This window comes from Triticum urartu, chromosome 2A (assembly GCF_056163025.1).
Source record: "Triticum urartu cultivar PI428250 chromosome 2A, HENAU_Tu73, whole genome shotgun sequence".
Lineage (NCBI taxonomy): Eukaryota > Viridiplantae > Streptophyta > Magnoliopsida > Poales > Poaceae > Triticum > Triticum urartu.
Genome location: NC_141874.1, coordinates 9,971,126 through 9,981,376, shown reverse-complemented (window position 1 = coordinate 9,981,376; position 10,251 = coordinate 9,971,126). Strand labels below are relative to the sequence as shown.

Genomic DNA, 10,251 nt, shown 5'->3' with positions numbered 1-10,251 from the left:
GTTACTCCAACAAGAACAAGAAGGCCGTTGATATGTATTGATACCATTGTGGCAATCTGGATCAGGGCAGCCCTCGTAGCTACAGTACCGAAAATATCTACATTATATAAAGGATCGTAGAGCCACGTCCCAGGCCATGGCCTCAGGGTGGACGACACGAGCGGTCTTTCGGACCGGCTCGTGGCCCGCTCGGTCCTGGCCAGCTCGGGCCTAGCTCGCTCAAAATATCGGCCGGTCCCAGCTCAGCAATCCGGCCCGACAAAGCTTCGGTCCGGTCTGGGCTTTAACCAAGCCGACCGAGTGGACCGAAGAACATGGCGGGGGCGTGACCGGGGCATGGCGAGAGCGTGGTGGGGCGTGGCGGGGGCGTGGAGAGGGCGTGGCGGGGGCGTGGCGAGGGCGTGGCGGGGGCGTGTCGGCCCAGGCATGGCGGGGGCTGAAGAAACTATCGCCGTTTGTGTCCGCCGCCGCGGGGGCCGTCGTCCGCGCGGCCACTAGACTCGCTGGCCACGGGAACTATGTCCACTGGACACGCCCCACTCGGATCTGTCGTATGCACCAACGAACACGACGTGGGGGGTCCTGCATCGCCGCATCGGGCATGGTCTTTTTCATCTCCGTCCACCGGCCGCCGTGCCAAATTCATCGCCGATGAGCTCGCTCTGGTGATCTTCTTGGCTCCTCTAGCTTCCTCTGGATCTTCCAAAGCTGCCTGACATCTCCACGACGAGCCCCGCTGCCTCCAGCGCCCTCCCTGCATTGACATGCTTCGGCGCGTGCTCTGTGGTGAACTCCGGCCGGTCCAAACGAACCGCTCGGTCCGGCTCGGGCTTCATCCCTGCCGGTCCGGTCCCTACAAACAGGACCGCGACGCTGCTCGGTCCGGTCCGGTCCGGACCGCCGACGGCCGGTCCAAAGGACGGCTCGGTCAGGGACCAGACTGGCCCGGACCGTGTCCACCCTGACCATGGCCCAAGGCTACGGCCTTGATGCCAATAATGCTTTAAAGAATGACAAGAAAAAAAAGAATGACAGTGCGGGAATGGTGGGAGGGGAGCTGCCTAGGTCGACTTTGAGATCCGCAAGGGATCACGCGCGTGGGGGCCTCGCCGCGGTGCTTTGCCAGTTCTTCGATATCCTCAATATTTTGAATTTAAACTGGTTTCCTTCTCTAAAATCTGGCTAATTTTGGGGAGGCGCTACTGTGGGAAGGATCCCGGCGCATTGTAGTTCACATAATCAAATCTAATTCTGTAGACGCATACTGTGATCTCAACCGAGAATCTGGGATCTCTCATATGTTTAGTCGAATGTTATATAATCACTCCATAAAATACATTACATGGCCATGCCAATACATACGTTTCTCATGTATCAGAAAATACAACAAGAGTTAAATTACACAAGTTTTCAATCAAAATTAAATTGGCTCTCCGCGTCGCTTCCTCCCTGGCAAGGTACTACCTTCATGTGTATCCTGAGCATGACTTGTAGCAAAACAAGCAAATGAATTATGAGGTGGTATCCTTGATTCCCATGAAACTATAATAAAGTCTCCTTTTGGTCTAACAGTAGGGTCTGTTAGAAGTTCCCCAAATGTCACACTTGGCAGTTTCTTGCTTGAAACATGATTTGTATAAGGTCTCACACTAAGTGGATCCAAAGCAAGGTCCGTTACAACCACTGGATGGCCTTGTTGTATAAGTATGGCTTGGTCGACACTACTATATCTGGAGAGGTTTCTTTTAACATACCTTGTCCCCTTGTCCAATATTCTATGCCAAAACTGAACATCGAGATTCTTTCTCAACATATCCGCGAACACATTTGTTGCGGTAAGTGAACATTGCGCACCGTGCACTAACATGGCAAATTCATCTGCTATTTGTACCAGCCGTGGATGTTCTGCACGGTCCACACTTCCGAATGCCAGTGTCTTGAAAAGGTACCTCAACTCATCATAAGACATAGCAGTAAGGAAAATGGGGTTCACCGACCCAAACCGGGCTAATCTCTTAAGTTTACTTATGATGATGATCTTGCTTCCTTTGCCCTTTCTTATGAAAAACGAGTGAAATCTTTTCCACTCATCGTCATCTACATCAGAAGCAAACTCAATAACTACCAACATCATACCTTCCATAGTCCTTCCATGGTCAAGTATCGTCAAGAGGCTATCTCCATTCAATTGCAAAATAGAGGAGAAGCGTGAGCGAACCCTTTCGTCGCCACACACATGAGCAACCAATGTTTTCTTTCCAACTCCAACACCACCTATGATCGGAAGAACTGCCAGTGCATGATTACCTAGAGGGTCATTGTGCTGCAACAAGAAGCTCAAGAGCTTCTGCTTCTCAGTGTGTCGGCCGAACATGAAGTTGTCGGTGTAAAGATAAACATCATATGGCCTACGAGACATGCGCTCGCATCCACCGAGAAGAACAATAAATTCTGCCATGTTAGCAATAGCAATTTCTAAACTTTGCAAGGCGTCATGTGACTCGAGGCGTGTGGCCTTATCATTTGTTGTTCGAGAGCGCTTGGCTAAATATAATCCACTTCCAGATGAGTCATTAATGCTAACCTCGTCGAAGGTTGCACTTTCTTGGAGGTCACGGTACCTCGAGTTGTCCAGCGCACCATATCCTCGGTACATGACCTCTGAGAGCGTCTTGAGCTGCATCATCATCCCAGAATTGGTTATGTATCGTGTGTCTGCCTCCTCAACGATGGTGCCAGCTCTCATCAGCAGGTGTTGTAACCTCTCCAGCACCTTCTCCTCCTCTGATTGGGCATGCCTCAAGGAGTTGCACTTGTTCATCAGGAAGGAGATGAACTGGCTCACGAGTTCACCTACAACTGCAGACATGGCAACCTCCATGGCCAGGATTGATGGTGTAAGTTGTTGGCCGTCTGTGGACAAATTTAACTAGACTGGCCTCTGCCAAGTCTTGCAGAGCCTATTGGCAAAATAGAAAAGTCTCAAGGGATGATTTGACTACAGCAAGTGGGTTGGTGACACACGCATACTTGTCTAGTTTAATTAAATGTCCAAAGATGTGACAAGGAGAAGCCAACTTTCCAAGCAGCATGAAAAAAGTTGGCCAATATTTCTAATACTCACAGTAGGTAGGTAGGTCCAAATTGATTATGGTTCCATACAAAATGTATATTTTATTATCTTTCGTGGACTCCTTTTACATTTTACATGTGAGGGAATTACTGGCATCACAATACCTTGCAGTCAAGTTTGACCATGGAAATTGTTTATGCTTTTCCAGATGAACTTTGTGGAGAAAGCAGAACACTTCATTGGTAAGGTAATGGTATGCGGTCTTTATCTTTGTCAGTGGTTAGTCTGTACGTGAGTAGTTATCTTGTGCTAAAAAACTCTTGCATCTTGTGCATTCTTGAGATTTCAGGCTTGACCTGATGTTGATCTCCACAACGCTAAAACTGGAATGAATAATAGTATGATGTCTGGCACTGCAGCAACGACTCATGTGCCGCAGCTCAGCTGTGTCAGCAGAGAACTCATCATCGTCACCTGGACTCCCATGTACATGAGTACTAATCATGTAAAAACTATACCACCTTATATTTTAAAACGGAGGGAGTATATAGCTTTTCCGGTACCATGCATGGAGTTACATAGCTGATTGCGGGCTTATAAGCCAACTTTAGTTAGCATCAACTTTAGTAATGCTAGTCTGGACTGTGTGATGATGATAATTTCCACATAACTCTTTCTTGTTTTCTAATTTATGTTTCATTAGTAAGCCAAGCTTCTGACATTCTCTGTGACAAGAGAGTGACCCAAAAGCTAAAAGGCAAGTTGTATAGGACGGCGGTTCGACCCGCAATGTTGTATGGCACTGAGTGTTGGCCGACTAGAAGGCAACATGTTCAACAGTTAGGTTAGCCGTAGATACACATGTTGAGATGGATGTGTGGACACAAAGGAAGGACTGGGTCCGGAATGATGATATAAGAAATAGAGTTGCGGTAGCACCGACTGAAGAGAAGCTTGTCCAACATCGTCTGAGATGGTTCGGTCATATTCAGCACAGGCCTCCAGAAGCGTCAGTTCATAGCGGACGGCTAAAGCGTGCCGATAATGTCAAGAGAGGTCGGGGTAGACTGAACTTGATATGAGAGGAGTCCGTAAAGAGGGATGTGAAGGACTGCAGTATCACCAGAGAACTAGCCATGGACAGGGTTCGTGAAAGCTTGTTATCCATGCCAGAACCATGAGTTGGTTGTGAGATCTTATGAATTTTACTTCTAGCCTACCTTAACTTGTTTGGGACTAAAGGGTTTGTTGTTGTTGTTGTTTCATTAGTAAGCCACTGTACTGTAGGGCTACTGAATAGCAAAAATTACAAAGCTGAACATGGTTCCACGTGCACCCATGTTAAAAGTAATTTTGTAAAAAATACTAGTAAAATTTTAAAAATTCTGAAATTTTGGGATATCAAACTTGGTCAACCATTCTACGCATGATGTGAATTTTTGTGGAACCATGGTAACCTTTTTATATTCACTATTGAACGTGGATTTGGTGAATATGGTTCCACATGAACCCCCTATGAATAGTAATTTGAAAAAATAATAGAAAAAATCTGAATATTTATATGGACGACCGGTATACTTGCACATGAAGTTTCACCAAGAAATGACATCCGTGGGATTCTGGAAAAAATGACAAAAAAACTCTGTTTGATGAATAGTACTGTCCGAATTGTATTTTCTTCACTAAGAATACCACAGTGTCAATAGTAGCAGTAGGTTATCTAAGAAGAGCAAGAGGGGTTGTTGGAGGATAAAACATATAAGTTCATTGTATGTCAGTTGAGTTGGAGGATAAAACATAGATTTAATTGAATTGTCATGTATCAAAAAATTACAACATGAGTTACATAACAAGTTCTGAAATAAAACTAGATTGGCACTCCTTGTCGCTTCCTCCCGGGCAGGGCACTACTTTGATGTGTATCCTGAGCATGACTTGTAACATAATTAGGAAATGATTTATGAGGGGCTATCCTTGATTCCCATGCAATTAGAGTGAAGTCTCCTTTCGGTCTAACACTAGGATCTGTTATAAGTTCCCCAAATGTCACACTTGGCAATTCCGTCTTGATTGAAATATTATCACTATAAGGTTTCATGCTAAGTGGATGCAAAGCAATGTCTGTTATGTCCACTGGATGGCCTTGTTCTATACGCATGGTTGGGTTCACACCATAAATGGAGCGGTTTCTTTTAACCATTCTTGCCGCCTTGTGCAATATACAATGCCAGAACTGAACATCGAGGTTGCTTCTCAACACATCCGTGAACATATTTGTTGCAACAAGTGAAATTTGCGAACTGTGGATCACCGTTGCAAATTCATTTGCTATTTGTACTAGCCGCGGATCTTCTGCTGGCTCTACACTTCCGAAGGCAAGTGCCTTGAAAAGGTACGTCAACTCATCATGAGATAGAGCACTTAGTAAAATTGGTTTCACCGTTCCAAACCGGGCTATTCTTTTAAGCTTACTTACAATGATCATCTTGCTTCCTCTGCCCATTCTTATGAGAAATGAGTGAAAAAAATTCCAGCCATCATCACCTACATCAGAAGTGAACTCAATAACTACCAACATTATCCCAATCATGGCCCTCCCATCACCAAGTATCCCCAAAAGGCTGTCTCCATTCAAGTGCAAAATAGAGGAGAAGCGTGAACGAACCCTTTCATCGCCACACACATGAGCAACCAAAGTTTTCTTCCCAACTGCGACACCACCTATGAGCGGAAGAATGGCTAATGCATGATCACCTGAAGGATCGTTGTGCTCCAACAAGAAGCTCAAAAGCTTTTGCTTTTCAGCGTGTCGGCTAAACATGAACTTGTCGGTGTAAAGATAAACATCATATGGCCTACGGGACATGCGCTCACATCCACCCAGAAGCACAACAAACTCTGATATGTTTGCAACAGCAATTTCTAAGCTTTCCAAAGCACCATGTGAGTCGAGGCCCATGGCCTTGTTGCCTTTATCTGCTGTTGTTCGAGAACGCTTGACTGGAATGATTAAATACAAACTGCTGCTAGACGAGTCGTTGCTGCTAACCTCGTCGAAGCTGGCACCGTCTTGGAGGGCTCGGTACCTCGAGGCATCCAGGAGGCTGTGACCTCGGTACATGGCCTCCGAGAGCATCTTGAGCTGCATCATCATCCCGGAGTTTGTTATGTATCGAGTGTCCGCCTCCTCGACAATGGTGCAAGCTCTCATTAGGAGATGGTGCAACCTTTCCACCATCTTTTCCTCTGACTGCGCATGGCTTGAGTGGTACTTGTTCATCAAGAAGGAGATGAACCGGCCCACAAGTTCACTTGCAACTGCTGATACGGCAACCTCCATGGCCGGGATTGACGAGGTAAGCTGATGGTCGGTCTTTGGACAAATGTAACAAGATGAGACTGCCAAGTCCTGAAGAGCTTAGCAAAATATAAACTGCTCCACGCAGCCTGTTTTGTTTAAACAAAGAATCGCTGGACGACTGGGTGGGTGGGTGAGTGGGTTGGTGGCTGGGTGACCTGGACCTGGAGCAGTCAACTTTTCAAGCAGCATGGAAAAGAATGGACCGACCAGTATTTGACTATCTGTAATATTCATGGTAGGTCCAAATCCATTATTCCGCCTTGCAAAAATATATATTTAATCATCTTTGCACTCTTCTTGACTTCTTTTAAATTTTACACACGTGGGAATTTGCTTTTTTTTTTCAGAAGCAGCGCACAAGTCATCGTCAAGGAAACGATATGATCGTAAGTGATGATAGGAACCACAGCTCCATGGTTCAGTAATCTTTTAGAGGCACATTTGCTCTTTTGGTTTCTTGAGAACCCAATCAGTTTCTCTGTGGTCCAATTTGCGCCAGTTCAGTCTTTAATCGAAAAGCATGCAAACAACGCACACCACTGAGCGGTTGCTCTATGTGGTTCTTAATCACCAATTTGTCCTTTTGATATTTTACATAAGAGGCACCTCATTTCCCATATCCTCCATGTTGTACATCCAGCGCAGGTTACTCATGAAGACTATTGCATCCTCATCTTCCAGAACAAAAAGAGAGGTGAGCTCTTATTTATTTCAGCCTTTATGAATCTCATCTATTTTTGAACAGTTTGTTGTGCCGGTTCATTTTTCTGCATCTATTTGAGTTTTCAATCGCCTTTGCTTGGCTGATATATCTACAAACAATTCAAGGTCATTGCTTATGATCCATGATGCTGCAATTAAAAATAAAAGGAAATAGAAATCAATGCACGAAAAAACAGAGAAACAATTCAAGGTCATTGCCTGATGCATATGATACATAATGCTTTGCCCAGATAGAGGCTCTCCGCCCAGGATGCGGTATCCCTTTGCACCTCATGCAGTGCCATCGTGTCCGTGGGGGGGAGGCACCAAGCTAGGTCGACTACCAGCACCTCAAGGGGTAGCATGCAGAGGCACCTTGCCCGCGGCGACATGCATGGTGTTCCTCATAGATGCAATTTGCTGCTGCGAGCGGTGCTCTGTTCTTCGAGATCCTCGGTAATTTGAATAGACCAGTTTAGATTCCCGAATCTTAGAAAAATATTGTCCGGTTGAGGCTCTGGCCCTGGAATTATCCGACCCGGTGCCTAGTAGATTTCGTAATCTAACCCTATCATTGAAATTGGCAACAGGTCTTTGTGGCATCCAAATCAAAACAACAACACTACGCAACACAGAGCTTCTTATATATACTAGATGACCCGTTGCGTTCCTGGCGCAAGGACCTAAATTTATCCGGAATTCATTATCCTAGTAAAAATCATCTTAGTTTTTCCCCCGCAAAAAAAAATCATCTTAGTTTAGCTGACATTCAAAAGCTTACTGTCTTTTATTTCAGTTGAAAATAGTACGTACTGCTTAAGTCTTTCTGAAGGCGCAAACATGATTCACAACAGATTTAAACAAACGCTTCAAGACCATGACATCAGTGAGAAGAACATTTCGGAAAAGGGCCATCCCGGAGGTGACTTGTTTTTTGGAAACGTCAATGTGGGCGTGGGGGGGAAGGGGTGGGTGGGGAGGGAGGGAGGGTTACATTGAACTGAATTAAGTTTTTGCGAAGCAAGCATTTTACCTCGAGGAGAATAAAATTCAGTCTCTACAACCACATAGTTAAGTATGAGAGAATATTAGCGATCCGAGCATCCCAATTTTTCCGAAGAATAAGCAATGTCATGAAAGTTTGTAGATGGGGCGGGAGGTGTGCTGGCACGTTGCTATGGCAGTTTGATTCAATTCCAGTAGCACGCTAAACAACTTTTGCGGCACGGCACTGAAGGAATAGGTGAGAGCAAGTTTCTGTGACTTGGAGACACATGTCGCAGAGTCAAGTAAGGTCTTGTTGTGCAAATTTTGACCTTTGTTCAACCTATCATTGTGTATTGGCCATCCAAAAATATTTACTTTATTGGGTACCCTTGAGGAAAAAACTAGAAAGAGTGTACGATCATTAATTGTATCAACTAGACCATGCTGATTTTGGTTGTGAGTGCAGAGAGGTGGGAAAGTAGTGGAGTGGTACAGGTAGTAGCCATCTATCTATCCAAACGAACGTGGATTTTTCATCTATCTATCCAAGTAGGAGACCTTTTCACTGAGAGACTGGAAATGACGAATAATTCAGAATCTACTACTTCCATGATAAAAAAAAGTGAATGTAAGAACTTTTTTTTTGAATTTTCACGGCGGGGCGGGGGGGGGGGGGGGGGGGGCTCCCCCACCTGAATGGGAACGTAGTAATTTCAAAAAAGTTCCTATGCACACGCAGGATCATGGTGATGCATAGCAACGAGAGGGAGAGTGTCATCAACGTACCCTCGTAGACCGTTAAGCGGAAGCGTTATGACAACATGGTTGATGTAGTCGTATGTCTTCATGATCGACCGATCCTCAGTACCGAACGTACGGCACCTCCGCGTTCAGCACACTTCAGCTCGGTGACGTCCCGCGAACTCACGATCCAGTAGAGCTTGGGGAAGAGTTTCTTCAGCACGACGGCGTGGTGACGATGTTGATGAAGCTACCGCAGCAGGGCTTCGCCTAAACACCGCTACAGTATGACCGAGGTGGATTATGGTGGAGGGGGGCACCACACACGGCTGGGAGAGATCTTTGTGATCAACTTGTGTGTCTAGAGGTGCCCCCTGCCCCTGTATATAAAGGAGCAAGGGGGAGGCCGGCCGGCCCTTGTGGCGCGCCTAGGAGGAGGAATCCTCCTCCTAATAGGAGTAAGATTCCTCCCTTTCCTACTCCTACTAGGAGGGGGAAAGGCAGGAAGAGAAAGAGCAGGAAAGGGGGCGCCCCCCCCCCCCTCTCCTAGTCCAATTCGGACAGGGGGAAGGGGGCGCGCTGCCTGCCCTAGGCCGGCCCCTCTCTCTTTCCCTTATGGCCCAACAAGGCCCATTAGTCCCCGGGGGTTCCGGTAACCCCTCCGGTACTCCGGTAAAATCCTGATTTCACCCGGAACTATTCCGATGTCCAAATGTAGGCTTCCAATATATCAATCTTTATGTCTCGACCATTTTGAGACTCCTCGTCATGTATGTGATCACATCCGGGACTCCGAACTACCTTCGGTACATCAAAACATATAAACTCATAAAACAGATCGTCGCAGAACTTTAAGCGTGCGGACCCTACGGGTTCGAGAACTATGTAGACATGACTGAGACACGTCTCCGGTCAATAACCAATAGCGGAACCTGGATGCTCATATTGGTTCATACATATTCTACGAAGATCTTTATCGGTCAAACCGCACAACACTGTATGTTGTTGTCTTTGTCATCGGTATGTTACTTGCCCGAGATTCGATCGTCGGTGTCCAATACCTAGTTCAATCTCGTTACCGGCAAGTCTCTTTACTCGTTCCGTAATACATCATCCCGTAACTAACTCATTAGTTATCATGCTTGCAAGGCTTATAGTGATGTGTATTACCGAGAGGGCCCAGAGATACCTCTCCGACAATCAGAGTGACAAATCCTGATCTTGATATATGCCAACTCACAAGTACCATCGGAGACACCTGTAGAGCACCTTTATAATCACCCAGTTACGTTGTGACATTTGGTAGCACACAAAGTGTTCCTCCGGTATTCGGGAGTTGCATAATCCCATAGTCATAAGAACATGTATAAGTCATGAAGAAAGCAAT

At 45.9% G+C, this 10,251-nt stretch overlaps 2 protein-coding genes across 2 annotated transcripts; both read right to left on the bottom strand.

The window, feature by feature from the left end:
- Positions 1-1,296: 1,296 nt before the first annotated feature.
- Positions 1,297-2,921, bottom strand: LOC147982823 (putative disease resistance RPP13-like protein 1). The gene has a single exon (XM_087539364.1). The coding sequence runs from the start codon at positions 2,879-2,881 to the stop codon at positions 1,421-1,423; it is 1,461 nt and encodes a 486-aa protein (XP_087395490.1). The 5' UTR covers positions 2,882-2,921; the 3' UTR covers positions 1,297-1,420.
- Positions 2,922-4,868: 1,947 nt separating this feature from the next.
- LOC147982822 (disease resistance protein RGA2-like) lies at positions 4,869-6,452 on the bottom strand. The gene has a single exon (XM_087539363.1). It carries the CDS (start codon positions 6,411-6,413, stop codon positions 4,941-4,943), a length of 1,473 nt encoding a protein of 490 aa, XP_087395489.1. The 5' UTR covers positions 6,414-6,452; the 3' UTR covers positions 4,869-4,940.
- Positions 6,453-10,251: the final 3,799 nt, after the last annotated feature.

Bases quoted from the DNA above. Each gene is read 5' to 3' on its own strand.
- LOC147982823 (XM_087539364.1), bottom strand. From the start codon at position 2,881: ATGGAGGTTGCCATGTCTGCAGTTGTAGGTGAACTCGTGAGCCAGTTC.
- LOC147982822 (XM_087539363.1), bottom strand. From the start codon at position 6,413: ATGGAGGTTGCCGTATCAGCAGTTGCAAGTGAACTTGTGGGCCGGTTC.